Here is a 19,983-nt window from a genome sequence, read left to right on the forward strand (position 1 = left end):
TAACACACCATTGTAAAGCAATTATACTCCAATAAAGATGTTTAAAAAAAATAAAATAAAATAAAATAGTCCACACCAAAAAAAATCTTTTAAAAAAAATTGATGCCTGAAACTCAAAAAGTTCAATTTCATAAGTTATTAGGGAATATGCTAATTAAAACAAGGAGATACAATTTGACACTTAGGCAGCCAGGTGCAAAGTTTGAGTTTGTGTTGCAAGAACAAGAATAACTTCAAACTCCTTCTGTTGATGGAAATATGAATGTGGTGCAGCTATTTTAGAGAACATTGAGGCAATCCATTATACTGGGACGGAAACTCAGCTGCTCTTGTAGACACAAATCAGAGTACAGGACTCCAGGACAAGCTTGTTTGAATAATGGCTCTGCCCCTAATGTTCAAAATATTCACAAGTTAGTTAAACTTTTTAATATTCTTTTTTCCCTGCATCTGTTCTTTGGGGAGAGATGATACTTTGCCATGCAAATAAAGGATATAATAAATAAAGGATATAATCAATCCATCTGCCTATTAGAATGTATGTCATAAGCAAAACTGGAGTTCTTAAAATCAGTACCTTTCTTCCCTCAAAGCTTAACCTATAATAAGGACATTGTAAGTTTATGTAAGTTAATACAAGGTGGAATGTAAAGTGTCTCAAATCAATGAGCAAAAAGCAGATTCTGAAGCATTTTCAGAACTCTAATGAAAAACTGATGAACTCATAAAAGTGCTAACAAAAGATCAAGATGAAAAAAAAAAATTAATTACATGGGACTGAGTGAACTGATGAGGATGAGTATAATTTTTGTGACTTTTTGTTTGAATTAAAAAAAAAATCCCACAAGGACTCAGAGGCAAAGAATATACAAATCAATTTTCACTGCAAAGTAAAGGAGCTGTTACAGTGGAGGATTACTGGACTGAATGTCAATATTATGACATAGTATGAGTGTGTTTTGTGTTTGGTAATTGCAATCATTGTTGCTTTTGTTGTGGTCATCCATTTACAATGTTTGGTGTCAGTCTATTTATCTCTTGTAAAAATAAAATACAGTGTGTGTGTGGGGGGGGGGAAAGACTTAAAGTTCCAACTCATCATGCCTTACGTTCAGGATAGCAATAAAGAGTGACATCTTGAAAAAACAAAAACAAAAAAAACCAGATTCTTCTGCACCAGCCATTTGTCATTCTGCAGCCTCAGTATATCCACGTAGAAATGTCATTTACCACAACTTCAGAGTAAACATTTACTTTTATACTATGTCAGCTAGTAAACATCTTCGCCATAAACTATGAAGTATAATTTCCTCAAAAAATTATAAAATTACATTCATTCAAAATGAATGTTTTCTATATATTTGAGATTTTATAAAACACACAAACACTAAATCTAAGTCTGTAATCTGATTTTTTTAATATCATGCTTAAGACATGTACTTTCAATTGTTATTTCACTACCCACATTTCTCAAGACTCTTTTGCGTCAACTCTACTTGTCTGAATAAAAATCTAAAGAAACAAACAAACAAGAACACACTTCAGAGTAATAGATGTTTTTTCTAATTTAATGAAAGACAGCACCATCAGAAATCATCCATAATGGTAAGAGCTGCCAATTGTGCCCGGTGCCTATGCAAAGCAGTTCACATCCCATGTTTCATTCAATCCTCAAAACCCCATCTCATGGATGAGGGAACAGCTCAAAATCATACAGGTCATAAATGTCAAAGCAAGGTTCCCAAATCCAAAAACCTGTGTCACTAGCCAGTACCTCACGTTGCTACTCAACTAAGTAGAGGGGGGGGTGGAATGGTACCCTAACGATGGGTGATGATAATCAGAGCACTCATTACGAGATCTCATTGAGGATAAGGGAATCCGTCAAACCAGTGAGCTACCAGGAACCAGAACACTCGATGTTTCTACGGCATCACTGAGGGACCAGTTAAGGCTGATGGCTACTCTGAATCACAACAGGTAGGTAACATGCAACCTGAGATGCCATGTCCCTAAGCTAGAAGATGACACAAAACTCTGAGTGTTTCCTAGCATTCAGGGCTCATTATTCAATGCAGAAGGCTAGCTGGCTGGGGAAAGACTATAGGCTGACATGCCATCCATATTCTATGTGACAATGGGTTCCCCTGTTTAGCATGGTACCCAGTCAGAGTGGCCACCCTCTTCTTTCCTGTTCACAGAGCTCACAGCATCCTTTCCATGCTGAGAACAGCAATGACAGGAGACCTACCTCAGATACTGCAGATTACATCTTGGATGTTTCAGGATCTCACACAACAGCAGCAACAGCATCTCGTCACTGTGGACACTGCCTTCCAGGACCAGGTGTGTCAGCGTCTTCTTACCAATGAAAGCCAGGCAGAAGTCCCGGTAAGCATCGGCAGGGGAGACGTTCTTAATTCTAGGGAAAATAAAAAGAAGGGATTCATTCCATCTTGAGTGCTGTAGATGGTCGGTGCTGAGAACACATAGTGGGATGAGAAGTCACAAGTCAAGACAGGGACGGGGGGCTTCCCTGGTGGCGCAGTGGTTAAGAATTCGCCTGCCAATGCAGGGGACACGGGTTCAAGCCCTGGTCCGGGAGGATCCCACATGCCGCGGAGCAACTAAGCCCATGCGCCACAACTACTGAGCCTGTGCTCTAGAGCCCGTGAGCCACAACTACTGGGCCCACGTGCCACAACTACTGAAGCCCACACACCTAGAGCCCACGCTCCACAACAAGAGAAGCCACCGCAATGAGAAGCCCGCGCACCATAAGGAAGAGTAGCCCCCGCTCGCCACAACTAGACAAAGCCCGCACGCAGCAACAAAGACCCAACGCAGCCAAAAATAAATTAATTTTTTAAAAAAAGATAACTATCCTTTTAAAAAAAAAAACACAGAGTGGCAGATTGGATAAAAACAAGAGCCTACAATATGCTGCCTATAAGAGACCCACTTAAGGGCAAAGGACATACACAGATTCAAAGTGAGGGGATGGAAAAAGATATTTCATGCAAACAGAAATGACAAGAAAGCAAGGGTAGCAATACTCAGACAAAACAGACTTTAAAACAAAGGCTACAAAGAAAGATAAAGGACACTATATAATGATAAAAGGATCATTATAAGAAAAAGATATTATACTCGTCAACATATATGTACCCAATATAGGAGTGCCCAAATACATAAAACAAATAGTAACAGACATAAAGGGAGAAATTAATGGGAATACAATAACAGTAGGAGACTTTAACACCACAATGACATCAATGGACAGATTTTCTAGACAGAGAATCAATAAAGCCACAGAGATCCTAAATGATACAATAGAAGAGTTAGACTTAATTGATATTTTCAGGACATTACATCCCCCTCCCCAATAAAACAGAATACACATTCTTTTCAAGTGCACATGGAACAGGCTCTAGGATTGACCACATACTAGGGCACAAAAGAAGCCAACACATTTAAGAGTATAGAAATTATTTCAAGCATCTTTTATGACCACAACGGCATGAAAGTAGAAACCAACAACAGAAAAAGAAACAAGAAAAAACAATTACATGAAGAATAAACAAGTTGCTACTAAAAAAACCAATTGGTCAATGATGAAATCAAAGAAGAAATTTTAAAATACCTGAGACAAATGACAATGAAAACAACCCTGCAAAATCTATGGGATGCAGCAAAAGCAGTTCTTAGAGGGAAGTTCATAGTGATACAGGCCTTCAAGAAACAAGATAAATCTAAAATAAACAACCTAACCCACCACCTAAAAGAATTAGAAAAAAGAACAAAACCTAACCTAAAATAAGCAGAAGGAAGGAAATAAAGATCAGAGAGGAAACAAATAAAATAGAGATTAAAAAGTAGAAAAAAAATCAATAAAACCAAGAGCTGGTTCTCTGAAGGAGTAAACAACACTGACAAACCTCTGGCCAGGCTTACCAAGAAGAAAAGAGAACACCCAAATAAAAGAAATGAAAGATGAGAAATCACAACTGATACTGCAGAAATACAAAAAACTGTAAGAGAATGCTATGAACAATTAAATGTCAACAAATTTGATAACCTAGAAGAAATGGACAAGTTTCTAGAAACATACAGCCCACCAAAACTGAATCAAAAAGAAATAGATAATTTGAACAAACTGATCACTAGAAGTGAAATAGAATCTGTAATTTTAAAAACTCCCTACAAACACAAGTCCATGACCAGATGGCTCCACAGGTGAATTCTACCAAACTAACGAAGAACTTATACCAATCCTTCTCAAACTCTTCCAAAAGAATGAAGAGGGAGGAACACTCCCAAAGACATTCTATGAAGCCACAATCACCCTGATACCAAAACCAGACAAAGACACCACCAAAAAAAAAGAAAATTACAGGCCAATATCTTTGATGAATATGGATGCAAACATTCTCAAAATATTAGCAAACCAAATCCAACAACACATAAAAAAGGTCATACACCACAACCAAGTTAAATTCATCCCAGGGTCACAAGGATCATTCAACATATGCAAAATCAATGTGATACTCCACATCAGCAAAAGAAAAGACAAAAAACACATGATCATCTCAATAGATGCAGAAAAAGCATTTGATAAAATTCAACACCCATTCATGATGAAAACTTACAAAAGTGGGTATAGAGAGAACATCTCAACATAATAAAAGCTATTTATGACAAACCCACAGTCAATATAACACTCAATGGTGAAAAGTTGAAAGCCTTTCCACTAAAATCTGAAACAAGAAAAGGATGCCCACTCTCACTTCTATTCAACATAGTATTGGGAGTCCTAGCCACAGAAATCAGACAAGAAAAAGAAATAAAAGGAATCCAAATTGGAAGGGAAGAGGTAAAATTGTCACTACATGAGGATGACATACTATATATATAAAAAAACCCTAAAGACTCCACACAAAATCTACTAGAACTGATCAACAAATTCAGCAAGGTAGCATGATACAAGATTAACATACAGAAATAGGTTGCATTTTTTTACACTAAAATGAAATGTAAACAAATGTAAACAAACAATCCCTTTTTAAATCACATTTACAAAGTAAAATACTTAGAAATAAACCTCACCAAGGAGGTGAAAGACGTATATGCTGAGATCTACAAAACATTAATAAAGGAAATTGAAGACGATTCAAAGAAATGGAAAGATACCCCATGCTCTTGGATTTGAAGAATTAATATAGCTAAATTGGCCATACTACCCAAAGCAATCTACAGATTCAATGCGATCACTATCAAATTATCCATGACATTTTTCACAGAATTAGAACAAATAATCCTAAAATTTATGCAGAACCACAAAAACCCAGAATTGCCAGAGCAATCCTGAGGAAAAAGAAAAATCAGGAGGCATAACCCTCCCAGACTTCAGACAATACTACAAAGCTACAGTAATCAAAACAACATGGTACAGGCACAAAAAATAGACATATAGATCATTGGAACAGAATAGAGAGCCCAGAAATAAACCCATATACCTATGGTCAATCTTCAACAAAGGAGGCAAGAATATACAATGGGAAAAAGTCTCTTCAACAAATGGTGTTGGAAAAATTCAACAGCTGCATGCAAACCAATGAAGTTAGAACACACCCACACACCATACACAAAAAAAACTCAAAATGGTTTAAAGACATGAACATAAGACATGACACCATAAAACTCCTAGAAGAGAACATAGGCAAAACATACTGACATAAATCATACCAACGTTTTCTTAGGTCAGTCTCCCAAGGCAATAGAAATAAAAGCAAAAATAAGCAAATGAGACCTAATCAAACTTACAAGCTTTTGCACAGCAAAGGAAACCGTAAACAAAATGAAAAGACAACCTACAGAATGGGAGAAAATATTTGCAAACAATGCGACCAACAAGGGCTTAATTTCCAAAGTACACAAACAACTCATACAACTCAATGAACAACAAAAACAACCCAATTGAAAAATGGACAGAAGACCTAAATAGACATTTGTGCAAAGAAGACATACAGATGGCCAATAGGCACATAAAAAGATGCTCATCATCGCTAATTATTAGAGAAATGCAAATCAAAGCTATAATGAGGTACCACTTCACACCAGTCAGAATGGCCATCATTAAAAAGTCTACAAATAACAAATGGTGGAAGAGGTGTGGAGAAAAGGGAACCCTCCTACACTGTTGGTGGGAATGTAAATTGGTGCAGCCACTATGGAGAACAGTATGGAAGGTCCTTAAAAAACTAAAAATAGAGTTACCATATGACGCAGCAATCCCACTCCTGGGCATATATCCAGACAAAACTATAGTTCAAAAAGATACACGCACCCCTATGTTCATAGCAGCACTATTTACAATAGCCAAGACATGGAAACAACCTAAATATCCATCGACAGATGAATGGGTAAAGAACTTGTGGTATATATACAATGGAATACTACTCAGCCATAAAAAAGAATGAAATAATGCCATTTGCAGCCACATGGATGGACCTAGAGATTATTATACTAAGCGAAGTAAGCCAAGCAGAGAAAGACAAATACCATACGATACCACTTATATGTGGAATCTAAAATTTGACACAAACAAACATATCTATGAAACAGAAACAAACTTAGAGACACAGAGAACAGACTGGTGGTTGCCAAGGAGGAGGGGCAGTGGGAGAGGGAAGAATTGGGAGTTTGGGATTAGCAGATGCAAACTATTTATATATAGGATAGATAAACAACAAGGTCCTACTGTATAGCACAGGGAACCATATTCAATATCCTGTAATAAACCATAATGGAAAAGAATATGAAAAAGAATATATATGTATAACTGAATCACTCTGTTGTACAGAAGAAATTAACTCAACACTGTAAATCAACTATACAATAAAAATTTTTTTTTAAAAAGCATTGTTTTTTATTTTCCTGTCATCTAGCATGACTGTAGGATTTTAAATGGGATTTGAATAAATCTTAAGTGGAATATAATTTTCTCTAATCAAACTCTGGGCTTCAAGAAACATTTCAGTGTTTAAAAAAGATTTTCCCAGCACCTAACTGTGCCACCTTCTTGAGAATAAGATTCTATCAACCTCATGTTATACAATAATGAAGCTAGCTCATAAGTTTTCCTGTGTAGATAGTAGGAAGTAACCGGGGAAAGGACTTTTGTCAGGGCCCCTTTTTAAATCATGCTTAACCCACCCTAATTTGAGGGGGAAAAAAAAAAATCATCACCTGGATTACTGCCTCTTCCGCTACAATCTTATTTCATATCTTCATTTTCATTTTTGTTTTTACAGCTTCTTAACCTGGTTTTTCTTTTTTAATATAAATTTATTTATTATTTATTTATTTTTATTTATTTATTTATTATTTATTTATTTATTTATTTATTTATGGCTGCGTTGGGTCTTCATTGCTGTGCATAGGCTTTCTCTAGTTGCGGCGAGCGGGGGCTACTCTTCATTGAGGTGCGCTGGCTTCTCACTGTGGTGGCTTCTCTTGCTGTAGAGCATGGGCTCTAGGCCCGCAGGCTCAGTAGTTGTGGCACACGGGCTTAGTTGCTCTGTGGCATGTGGGATCTTCCCGGACCAGGGATTGAACCCATGTCCCCTGCCTTGGCAGGAAGATTCTTAACCACTGCGGCACCAGGAAAGTCCTCTTAATCTGTTTTTATCTAGTATCTCCAAACCTGGCAATTCACCCCCCCACACACACTATGAAATACTTTTCTCCATAAACAGGCATTTGGTCTTATAACCCTCAATGCTTCACTTTTAGATAATGAACATTCCCTGTGGCTCATTCAGAAGAAGTTCAAAATTAAATTTCAGCACAGAGAGAGCCAGAATAAGGGAGGTGCTACTGTTCAAAGCTCCTGCCTAAAGGGTCCTAAACTCTTAGTGGAACAAATTAAATGTACCTCCTAGTTTTTATTCTCTCATGTACACCTTATAAAACCAGAACAATGTAAACTTTTCAAAGTCATACAGAAGAAACTGCCACCTTTGCTGGCACCAACCTACGTTAGAGTTTTGTGGCCTTGTACACACAAGTCCTATGGCATTCTGAGATGAACCAGGTACATGTACCCTGACATCAGCAGGTACAGTCAGCTGACGTTTGGCATAGCTATTTGTCCAAGTAAATAACACAACCTTTTCAGTGTCTTAATTAAGGCTTCTAAGGTATGTTGGTTTGCGGGAAGTTTCAATGTATCTGCATAATTTTAAACATAACTTATAAAGTTTATCCCCTGAATATGTGCTGTGTTTTCCTTTTGGTTTTTTTTTCCTTTGGGGAGTGGGGGACTCGACAGCTACATGTAAAAGAATGAAACCAGACCACTTCCTCACACCATATACAAGAATAAACTCAAAATGGATTAAAGATTTAAACTTAAGATCTGAAACCATAAAACTCCAAGAAGAAAACATGCAGTACTCTTTGATGTTGCTCTTAGAAATATTTTTTTGGATCTGTATATTCATACAAGGAAACCAAAACAAAAAACAAATGGGACGACAAACTGAAAAGCTTTTGCAAAGTGAAGGAAAACCAACAAAACAAAAAGGCAATCTACTGAATAGGAGAAGATATTTGCAAAACAGTATATTCAGTAAGGGGTTAATATCCCAAATAGAGAACTCGTACAGATTAATATCAAAAAATAAACAATCCAATTAAAAATGGGTGGAGGATCTAAATAGGCATTGTTGGGAAGGAAACATACAGATAGCCAACAAATAATCACACGAAAATTATGCTCAGCATCGCTAACTGGGGAAATGCCCATCAAAACCACAATGAGATATCGCTTCACCTGACAGAATGGCTATCATCAAAAAGAACATGTGTTGGTTTAGAAGGATGTGCTAATAATCACCTGCCCAGGTGACCCACATCTTGAGTTGCTTCTGCCACAACCTACTCTACTCAGAATTTCTCAATCCCATCCCACACATTAGTCATAAGTGCACCATTGCTTCATCAACACATTCTTACTCACATATTTGAAACTTTCCTCTCTGGAATATTTCCCCAATTCCCACTCAGTTCTCCTTCTAACATGTATGTGGCTATATTTTCTATAGGCTGAGTTTTGAATACGCCCCGCAGCAGATGTACGGGAACATCCAAACTCCCAGCCAAATTTCATAAAAATGACTCAACATAATACAATTCTCCAACTAGACACATTTAAGGATAGCAATCATTTCATTTCTTTGCATTCTGAGCACCTGGCTGGTCAGAGCCTGGTTGGGCATTCCAATACTGCTCCCACATTTAAAACACCTGGGGATCACCACTGCAAGATCAGCTGCTACTTACACGACTTTCTGGAGATGACAGGTGACATGGGTTATCTGCTCACAAAGAATCCTCACTGAGGAGTGACTCAGGAAGCTTTCCCTCACATCCAGAAAGTTCAGGTTCTTGTTTGAACTGAACACAGAGCAGAGATCTGCCCAGAGATGAAGAGAATGATGGTCGTGCTGTGACCTAGGAGGAAGGCATTGACAAGAGCAGCTATGAAAAGCACGTACAGGAAAAGCAACAAGAATTGGTAGGCTGCACAGCAAAGGAAAGCATCAACAAAATAAACATGAACCTACTAAATGGGAGGAAATGCTTGCATACTGTATGTCTGATAAGGGGTTAGTATCTCAAATATATAAAGAACTCATACAACTCAACTCAACAGAAAAGAAAAACTATTGTAACACGTGGGCTGAGGACCTGAATAGACATTTTTCCAAAGATGACATACAAATGGACAACAGGGACATGAAAAATATTCAACATCACTAATCATCATGGAAACACAAATCAAAACCACAGTGAGATACCATCACACCTGTAAGAATGACTACCATCGAAGACAAGTAACGGACTTCCCTGGTGGCGCAGTGGTTAAGAATCCACCTGACAATGCAAGAGACATGGGTTCAAGCCCTGGTCCGGGAAGATCCCACATGCCGCGGAGCAACTAAGCCAGCACACCACAACAAGAGAAGCCACCACAATGAGAAGCCCGCACACTGCAACGAAGAGTAGCCCCCACTCTCCACAACTAGAGAAAGCCCGCACGCAGCAACGAAGACCCAATGCAGCCAAAAATAAATAAATAAATTTATGTATTTATTTATTTTAAAAAAAAGTGGTGAGCTGATCAAAAGGTACAAACACCCAGTTATAAAATAACTAAATCCTGGGGTGTAATGTACAGCATGGTGGCTATGTATTATAAAAAATTTTTTTGAAAGAATTGTCAGGGAGGGAAGTTATATGAAATGTCTAGAGTGTCCTGAGCCCATTTGCCACACGGAAACTATAATACTATAATACTACAGTATTATACTATAGTATTATAGTATACTATACTATAGTATTATACTATACTATACTATTATAGTATACTATACTATAGTATTATAATATACTACAGTATTATAGTATATATAATATATAGTAGTATACTATAAAACTATAATACTAAAACAAAGTAAGGTTCCAAAGCCCCCATTCCTGATCTGAACATCATGTTTCCCAACTTTAATGGCGAGTTGGCAGGAAGAAATTTCAGCCAGACATTCCAGAGAATTCTGACCCTAAGCCATAGTGAGTAGTAGGGACTCTGTCCTCTTCCTAAAAGAGTGTGGGCTGAGGCTGAAGATGGGAGAACTAGTAACATTAAAAAATATATATTTTTAAAAATGGGTTCTTACCTCTCAACCTGAGCATCTGATTTCCACGTGGTATCATTCTCCAGGAATATCCTCTTTCCTACCTGCAGTGAAATTTTCTGCAAGTTTTGACAGTGTTTAAGGCAGAAAGAAGACTGCATCATTTCAAATGTATTTGTCAAGTGGATAGAAATCTCCGTGACGGGGGCCATTGTATCCTCCACAAGCTCCTCCTCCTGAGATTCATAAAGACAATACAAAACCTCCTTCGTGTCCATGGTTGAGAAGGGTTTCTTCCCATGGGGCATTGATCTGCATTTCAGTAACTGCTGCTTGATCTCCATCGATACTAGACAGCCAAAAGTCGTCTCCAGCTCCATGGCCCTTTCTTCGTTGGAGAGGCCAAATACGAAGTAGCCCACCTGGGTCAGGCTGGGGTTCTTCAGTCTTCCTTCCTTGGACAGCAGCTTCTGCAAATCCCCAATGTGGCACCTGTGGCCACCCATGTCCTCCTCCTCCTCCTCAGTCTCCAAGACATAGAACACGGCGGCAAGAAACTGCTGGACGCTGAGGTGGATGAAACAGTAGCAGCCCTCGCAGTCTTTGCTCTTCTGGAGAATATTCTTGTCCAGGAAAGGACAGAGGGCAGACTCCTTTACCCCAAGTCTCCTGAGGTCTTCTCCATCAAACACAGATGTCTGTGTCCATACGCCCTCAGCAGCCAAGAGGCACACAGACTTCAGCGGAGCTTGGAGGCAATCACGGGGGCAGCTGCCGCGAGCTGCTGTGAATTGGCTGCAGAGGAAACGCAGGAACAGGGACGTGGTGGTCAGGCAGGTCGAGGCAGGGTCTTCCCCCTTCTCCATCTGCCGTTCCAGACACGTGCAGACAAGCCAGCACACAGCAGGCGCTGAGCCCATGCGGAACAGAGCCGCGTTCTTCTTCATCAAGTCAAAAGCTCGCAGGGCTTGAGTCTCCTCTTCAAAGTGCTTCAAGAAATATGCCTTTCTGTCCAGCTCCAAGAACCCCTCGATCTCTATGAAGAGTGGCTGTTCAACCAAGAGCTGGAGCTCCCTCAGGGCGCCCGGTCGGGTGGTGATCACTAAAGTGGACTTGGGTAACATTTTTCTCTTCAGCAAACTCCCCAGGAGGATGGGCACTGGCCTCTGCTTCCTCCAGTCGCCACATATGTCATGGATGAGCGCCCCCGAGGGGACTCTCAGCTCATCAAAGCCGTCGACGATGAACAGGATTTTCCGTGCTTGCGTGAGGATCCCCGGAATGGCATCCTGCAAATCCGGCCCGTTCGCAGATATGAGCTCTGCAAAAGTGCACGTCCCCTTGTGGTTGAGGTCCTTGCAGCTGAGATAGAAGGCGGAACTGGATGTCTTTGCCTGGTCGTCCTGTGTCCATTCCAGCAGCAGCTGTTTTGCCACCGTGGTTTTCCCGACGCCGGCAGGACCGTGCAGCACCACTGTAAGTGGCATTGACTGTATGGACGTCTGGGGCTTCAAGTACGATATCAACTTTGGGCTTCTCTGGGTAATGTTGCTGTGGAAACCACCATCATCTCCTGGCCAAAGTGTATTCTTCCAGATAGAAAATTTCTCCATCGTGTTTCTCTCTCTCCTCTTCACCTATATTGATATGTAATGGGAGAGAATTGGGGTGGCAGTGATTACATTCAGCTGGAAAATTCATATTGTAAAGGACCAGTGTCAGGGAGGAAGTAATGTTCCTCTACCCTTCTGGGTTCTTCTGGCTGGTCTAAGAATTAAATTGACATGAGATGGATTAACAAGAGAAAAAAAACAAAATTTTAATAACATATACATGACAGACACCCAGGAAAACTGAATTACTCACCAAAATGGCTGAAACCCTCACCTTCAATACCATCTCAGCTAAACAAAAGAAGATGTTGAGGGTAATGGTTTGGGACTTCAAAGGGGAGGAAGGAAATACACTTGGAAATGGAAAAGCAAATATTTGGTAGACATATGTTTGCTGGGCCGGCAGGAACGATGGGACCCAGAGTGCACTCTGATCTCCAGGTCCTGCTGAGTTTCCCCACCACCCTTAGCCCGTGTTCTTTGCAGACATCTCTGGTGATAGCTCTGTTCTGGGAACAGGGTCTCTATCTAAAGTCTTTAGGTGGTTAAGAGGAAGTCAAAGTTTCTTCCTGAGTAGTTTGGGCCTTGATCGTTTTTCAGCTTGAAATAATCTGCATGCCAAAGAGACATTCTGGGGTGGTAAATTTTGCTCTCCTATACCAGAAATGAGGAACCAAGAAGCGGAAAATTACCATGCACACAACCAAACACCAAACCTACAACTATAAGACAGTAGTTCCCTGGCGGTCCAGTGGTTAAGACTCCGTGCTTCCAATGCAGGGGGTGTGGGTTCGATCCCTGATAGGGGAACTCAGATCCTGCATGCTGCATGGCCAAAAAAAAAAAAAAAGGCAGTAGTTCCCCACCTGCATTTTCTAACCCGCAAGTCTCCTTTTGCCTCTCCCAATGATACCTAGCAGGGCCCCGTGGGACTCCTGGGCACCAAGCCTTTCTGTGTCCCCCATTTCTCGATTACAGGAAATGGCCTTCATTCAGCCTCCATGACCTTCCCTGAGCTCCAAGGAGCAGATTCAAGCGGTTGTTAATTAGGGGGAAGGAGGGGATGCGAGACCAGGGAGAAACAAATAGTCAAGAGAAACATTTGTGCAGCCTTGGGGCAAGGTCCTGGTTCCCCATCAAGGAATACATACAACAATATCTTTGAGCTGTTTTGCAGATACTGCAACCCCCTCCAGGTGGGACAAGTTAACAGTTAATGATGATATGCTGCCCAAAAGCAGGTACACCCCAGACCAGTTGTAACTTGAAGGTTGATGACACTGACTTCCACTTACCTCACCACCAACCAATCAGAAGAAATGTCTATGAGCTGATCACAGCCTCTTTGAACCATTACTAGAAAACCTCTCACTACGCTCTCCAAGGGGGCGGGCGGGGGGCACAGTTTTGAGGGCATGAGCCCGCTGTGGCCCCCTTTGCCTGGCAAAGCAATAAAGCTATTCTTTTCTACTTCACTCAAAACTCTGTCTCCGAGATTTAATTGGGTATCGGGGTAGAGGCCAGATTCGGCTGCACCAGCTTTGAGTTATCTATTCTTTGTACTGTGAACACTTCGTTAAACCCACGTGGACGAAAGCTCGACCCACAGGGCTATTTGTGCTTCCTAGATTAGACATTATTGTAGATAAAGAGAACTTTAAGTATTCCTGAGTCTACTTTATTTTTATTATGGTAAAATACACAACAATTTTAACCACTTTAATGTGTATGATTCAGTGGCATTGAAAACATTTTCAGAGCTATGCAACCCCAACACCACTATTCAGTTCGAAGACTTTCATTGCCCCAAACAGATACCCGACATGCATCAAGCATTCATTCCCCATTTCCCCCTTCCCCAGTCCCTGGCCATCAATAACCTGCATTCTGTCTTGGTGGATTTATCTATTTGGTATATTTCACACATGTGGAATTATAAAATGTGGCCTTTTGTGTCTGGCTTCCTTCACTTAGCATAATATGTGAGTTTCACAGAGATTCTACTATTAAGTCTGTATTGCCTTCTTGGCTCATCCATCTTAAACTGTGACGTCAAAAGTAAACCCGGGGCTTCCCTGGTGGCGCAGTGGTTGAGAATCTGCCTGCCAATACAGGGGACACGGGTTCGAGCCCTGGTCTGGGAAGATCCCACATGCCGCGGAGCAACTAAGCCCGTGTGCCACAACTACTGAGCCTGCGCGTCTGGAGCCTGTGCTCCGCAACGGGAGAGGCCACGACAGTGACAGACCCGCGCACCGCGATGAAGAGTGGCCCCTGCTCGCGGCAACTGGAGAAAGCCCTCACACAGAAACGAAGACCCAACACAGCCAATAAATAAATAAATAAATAAATAAATTTATTTAAAAAAAAAAAAGTAAACCCGAAGAATACACACGCTATTAGAAGTGACTGAATTGATCAGGTCTATGTGCTGGGGGGAAGAGTTACATACATATACACCAAATACCTAAGAATAAGCCTAGGATCATGCATCCGATCTCTCTCCTGAGCGCCACAAGTTTGTAAAAAAAAAAAATGTTGGGGTTAGGACTCCATGTTTTCACTGCCAAGGGCCTGTGTTCAATCCCTGGTCAGGTAACTAAGACCCCACAAGCTGTGCCGTGTGGCACACCCAAAAAAAAAAACAAGAAAGAAAGAAAAGAAATCATCAGTAAATGGAGAAATAACATTCATGAGTTGGAAGGCTCTGTATTATAGTATCAGTTCTTTCCAAATTGTTCTACAGCTTTCATTGTAAGGGAGCAAAACTTGGTACCCCAAAACGTCTCTTGAGCATGTGCATTATCTTGAGCTGAAAACAATGGAGGCCCAAAAGACTCAGGAAGAAACTTTGACTTTCCCCCTAACTTCCTAAAAAATTTTAGACAGAGGGTCTCTTCTTGGAATAGAGCTACCACCAGAGGTACGTGCAAAGAACACGAGCTAAGTGTGGCAGGGGAAACTCAGCAGAGCCTGGAGACCAGAGTCCACTCTATGTTCCTGCCTGGCCCAGCAAACACTTGTTTACCAAACATTTGCTTTTCCGTCTTCATGTGAATTGCCTTTCTCCCCTTTGAAGTCCCAAACCGCTACCCACAACGTCCTCTTTTGTCTTGAGAAATGGAATATTTCCTGCCACGTCAGTAAACAAAGGATGTCACAGTCATCAGCGATTATAGCCACCAGCCACCAGTGAGCTGGTGAGCCCTGAGGGAACTCAGGATGAGAAAACGCAGGATCCTGGCCCCAGATAGCTGAGGTGCCTATCAAAGGAATGGTTTCAGTGAGCCCAGACTCTTGCATCTTCCCATACACAGAAAAGTGCTAAGTGCCTAACTCGAGATATCTGGTTGTCTTTTATTAATGGTAACCTTTTGTTCCTACCACCTGCCCTTTGTTGCAAAACTCTCCTATATTTCCTAGCTCCCCCCTCGCCGCCTCAGAGCAGCTTTCTCAGTGTTACTTGAGACCCTGACTCCCAGGCTTGAAGTCCTCAGCATATCCCCCAAATATAACATAACTCTCAACTTTTAGGTGGTGAAAATATTTTTTTAGTCAACAGTCTTTAGCTGAAGATGGTACTTAAGGTAAGGGTTTGGGCCATTTTGGCCAGTTACGCAGTCTCCCTGACTCTCTCCCATTTATACATATGGTATCAAACAACTGTCCAATTTTTTTCTTGTTAATCAGTCTCATGTCAATTCTTAGGCCAGCCAGAAGAACCTAGAAGGGTAGAGGAACATTTCTTCCTCCCTGACATATTAAAACAAGATAAAACTCAACGGAAAGAAATCAAAAGATTTGGAAAAGGCACTTCAAAAAAGGAACGGCCAAATAGCCAATAAGCATACTGAAAGACCGTCAACCTCATTAGATTTCAGAGAAATGCAAATTAAGAACCTGATGAACAGAAAAAACGACACCCCCATCAGAATGCTTAAAATTAAAGATGGGCACAAGCACTTCACACAATGAAGAACAACTCTTACATGGTGGTACGAGTTAAACTGAGAAAACAGGGACTTCCCTGGTGGCCCAGTGGTTGAGAATCCGCCTGCCAATGCAGGGGACACGGGTTCGAGCCCTGGTCCGGGAAGATCCCACGTGCCGCGGAGCAGCTAAGCCCACGCGCCACAACTACTGAGCCTGTGCTCTAGAGCCCACGAGCCACAGCTACTGAGCCTGCGCTCTAGAGCCCGAGCTCTGCAACAAGAGAAGTCACCACAATGAGAAGCCCACACGTCGCAACAAAGAGTGGACCCCGCTCGCCGCAACTAGAGAAAGCCCGCGCGCAGCAATGAAGACCCAGCACAGCCAAAAATAAATAAATAGATAAATTTAAATTGAGAAAACACCACTGCCAAACTTGCAGGTGGTTTTCGCTACAGCTAACTAAGCACATGTGCTCTATGACACAGCAATTTTACCTCCGATTAGAAGCCCCACGATAATCAGTGCTTAGGTCTGCAAAAGATGCATGCACGTCTGTTCACAGAACCTTTATTCTTCATGTCCCCAAACTGTAGTTGTAAAAGAAACCATACAACAAGAACTCTAATTGAGTTGATTCAATGTATATGAAGTCCACAACAAGCAAAACTAACCTATGGTGGTAGTAGTCAGAATAGCGGTTGCCTTTCCCAAACAGCTCAGAGAGAAGAGTAAACATCCACAGTTCTGGAAAAGTTGTCCATTGATCTGGTTAGTGATTACATGGGAGTGTGATTATATACATGAACAAACACTGAAGTAATCGCCAATCAAGTATGATTAGCTAATTAATTATGATAGTAAATATGTACAACCAGAGATTATATTTATACATATACAGACAAATGCACACAGGAAAAAATATGTTTCAAAAAATCAAGAGGAAGTTAGCGTAGCTTTTTAACTTAGAAGTGACATAATAAAAGTAAAAGACAAAATATGACTGCATAAGATGTTCACTTTATAAACATACCCCCTTTATCTGGATAATCTCCTTTACATTTTCTGTAATCCCTGTCTTTCTAAGGACCCACTATGATAGTCAACATCTGAGTATTTACCATGTACAGGAACTATTATAAGCTCTTCTACAGATCATATTTTTTTCTTGCAAACACCTTATCGGGTAAATTCTATTATCTATGCTTCACATGACGAATCTGAGGCTTAGGGAAGTGGTTCTCAAAGTATGGCCCGCAGACCACAGCATATCTGGGAACTCATGAAAATGCAGATTCTTAAGCCCTACCCCCAGCCCTACAAAATCAAACACTCTGGAGATGGGCCCAGAAAACCGTGTTTTAACAAAGCTTCCAGGTGATTATGATAAATGCTAGTTTTAGGATCACGGGCATAGGGAAACAAAGGCCCAAGTTCTCACATTTGCTCGAGTTGAAGCCAAGATTATATCCAGGAGTTTAACTCAAGAACCTGTGCCCTCAATCACTGACACTTCCTCAATGGAACAAAAAGCAAATTAATAAACAACAATCCTCACATCCTCGGGCATTAAATGGGCAACACCAGGGAAGGTTCACAAGATGAAAAACACTGTTAAGTAAGTATGTGGGGGGAATTACACCCAATTAGAAGACTTATTGTGAAAAATGTTTCAAATCACAACATATGATCAGAGTTCACAATTGTTATATTTAATATAAAAATGCTCGTGCTAAAATGCTAAGTCAGAAGAGCACCAATTACCAAAAAGCAGCATCACACCTGTAACATGCCAACTGGAGCAACAGACAATCACTTCCTCAGACAGAAAAGTGCTAGAAGCATACACACCCCCAAAACCCAACGATGGTGTTTGAGTTTCCACGCCGTGGATGACTTTATCCAGTCATTGGCTCTTTTTTCAATGCTCTCTCTGATGAACATGCATTTGGTTTGGGGAAGAAAAAATGTTACAGGGAAATGAGTCACCAGGTCATAGAAAGGCAAAGGGTAAACACGTCTCCTGTCATGTTTTTCAGTTAAGATGAGAAGGAAGAAATTTCAGGAAGGTGGTGGGTGACGAGGTTAGAAGGCAGATCGAGTGGCCTGGGGACACACAGGCGTGATGGGGACGTGGGGACACACAGAGCTCTTCTTAGAAACCTGACAGGGAGAGTGAAAGCCTACATTTCAGGTTTAAGAGCCCACAGGTGAAGGGAGGGGTGAAGGTCCTTGACAAGCATACCAACGTGCGGGGGACACGAAGGCTGATGGAATTTTGGATCAGACGGTGAGGAGGAAAAAGGCTTGCATCTGAAGACAGAACACACAGGGCAGCACAGTATGAATGAAGCAGGCCATTAAAATAGGCAGAAAGTCACCATCTCGTTCTAGCCTGCGTGCTGCTTACAGATCAATAATTTGGTTCTCACGTAACTGAAGGACGACCAGTTAGGACTGCAGGTAACACCACGAACTGCTCATTTACTCAACGAGGCAGCCCAGCACAGCAAAGCCGCATTAGAGCCACGTGGGAAAACAAGGAAGGTAAACACCCAAGACTAAATGGTGCACAGAGGTAGTTAGCTCTCCGGACCACCCAGGAGACAGAGCATGATTCCTTGAAGGAGATATTGGGGGAGAACCCGAATGAAGTCAGAGAAGGAAACAGAAGAGGAATTCCTGGTCTCGTACAAATGGGTAAGGATGAGCATCTACATTTGAGAACCCCCAGAGTGGAGAGGGACATAAACCTCTGGCTTCCTACACTAATCCTGCTCAAGTGACAGGATAAGGCATTTAATTCTAGTTCCCACTGCTAAGCCTGTTTGGCCAAGAGCCACACCTGAAACCACGCGATCCCAGGAATATAGTGGCTCCTTCCCTGAGTGAATATGTCTTGTGATTACAGCAGCAGAGACACTCACGCTTAGGTCATTCTCTCTGCGCTTACCATCGTGAAAGCGGACTGTTCCCACCCAGAATGAATGGGTGACGGGAAAAGGGGGGAGCCCGCGACTTGGGTATATTCATAGGCAGATAAAAGCAGGACTTGAGAGGTAGCCTTGAAAAATGAATAACAAAATGAGTTGATGGAGCCAAATGGACTACAGGTGAATAGCTTTACCCTTAGCGGAAAGCAGTTCTTTGATTTGTTTCGGGGTTAATTTTTCTTTTTGTTTTTGTTTTTTTTTTCGGCCGTGCCACGGAGCACGTGGGATCTTAGCTCCCAAACCAGGGATGGAACCCGTGCCCCCTGCAGTGGAAGCTCAGAACCTTAACCACTGGACGCCAGGGAAGCCCCAAGCAGTTCTTTGTTTGAAATAGGTACAAGCAACGTAAGGGTGAAGACCAGTGCGGATAAACTTAGGACCTGAGCTGGAACAAGCCTGAAAGGCTCCGCTGTGACAGCAAAATAAAAGCAAAGGCAGGGCTTCCCTGGTGGCGCAGTGGTTGAGAGTCTGCCTGTCAATGCGGGGTCTGCCTCGACACGGGTTCGAGCCCTGGTCTGGGAAGATCCCACATGCCGCGGAGCGACTGGGCCCGTGAGCCACAACTACTGAGCCTGCGCGTCTGGAGCCTGTGCCCCGCAACGAGAGGCCGCGATAGTGAGAGGCCCGCGCACCGTGATGAAGAGTGGCCCCCACTCGCCGCAACTAGAGAAAGCCCTCGCGCAGAAACGAAGACCCAACACAGCCAAAAATAAATAAATAAATAAAATACTACTATTATTTTAAAAA

At 41.6% G+C, this 19,983-nt stretch overlaps 1 protein-coding gene across 1 annotated transcript in view; it reads right to left on the bottom strand.

Annotated features, from left to right (window-relative positions):
* LOC309616949 (NACHT, LRR and PYD domains-containing protein 2-like) overlaps nucleotides 1-19,692 on the bottom strand; it is a 28,288-nt gene extending 8,596 nt beyond the window's left edge. Inside the window, exons 1-3 of the mRNA XM_082368361.1 lie at nucleotides 10,743-19,692; nucleotides 9,346-9,516; nucleotides 2,252-2,422 (exon numbers count right to left, since the gene is read on the bottom strand). Of these exons, the coding sequence (XP_082224487.1) occupies nucleotides 2,252-2,422; nucleotides 9,346-9,516; nucleotides 10,743-12,313 (1,913 nt within the window). The 5' untranslated portion in view covers nucleotides 12,314-19,692. The remainder of the gene's footprint in view (nucleotides 1-2,251; nucleotides 2,423-9,345; nucleotides 9,517-10,742) is intronic.
* Between the last annotated feature and the right edge of the window lie 291 nt (nucleotides 19,693-19,983).

The sequence above is a fragment of the Balaenoptera borealis genome, assembly GCF_965194805.1.
Source record: "Balaenoptera borealis genome assembly, chromosome: 19".
Lineage (NCBI taxonomy): Eukaryota > Metazoa > Chordata > Mammalia > Artiodactyla > Balaenopteridae > Balaenoptera > Balaenoptera borealis.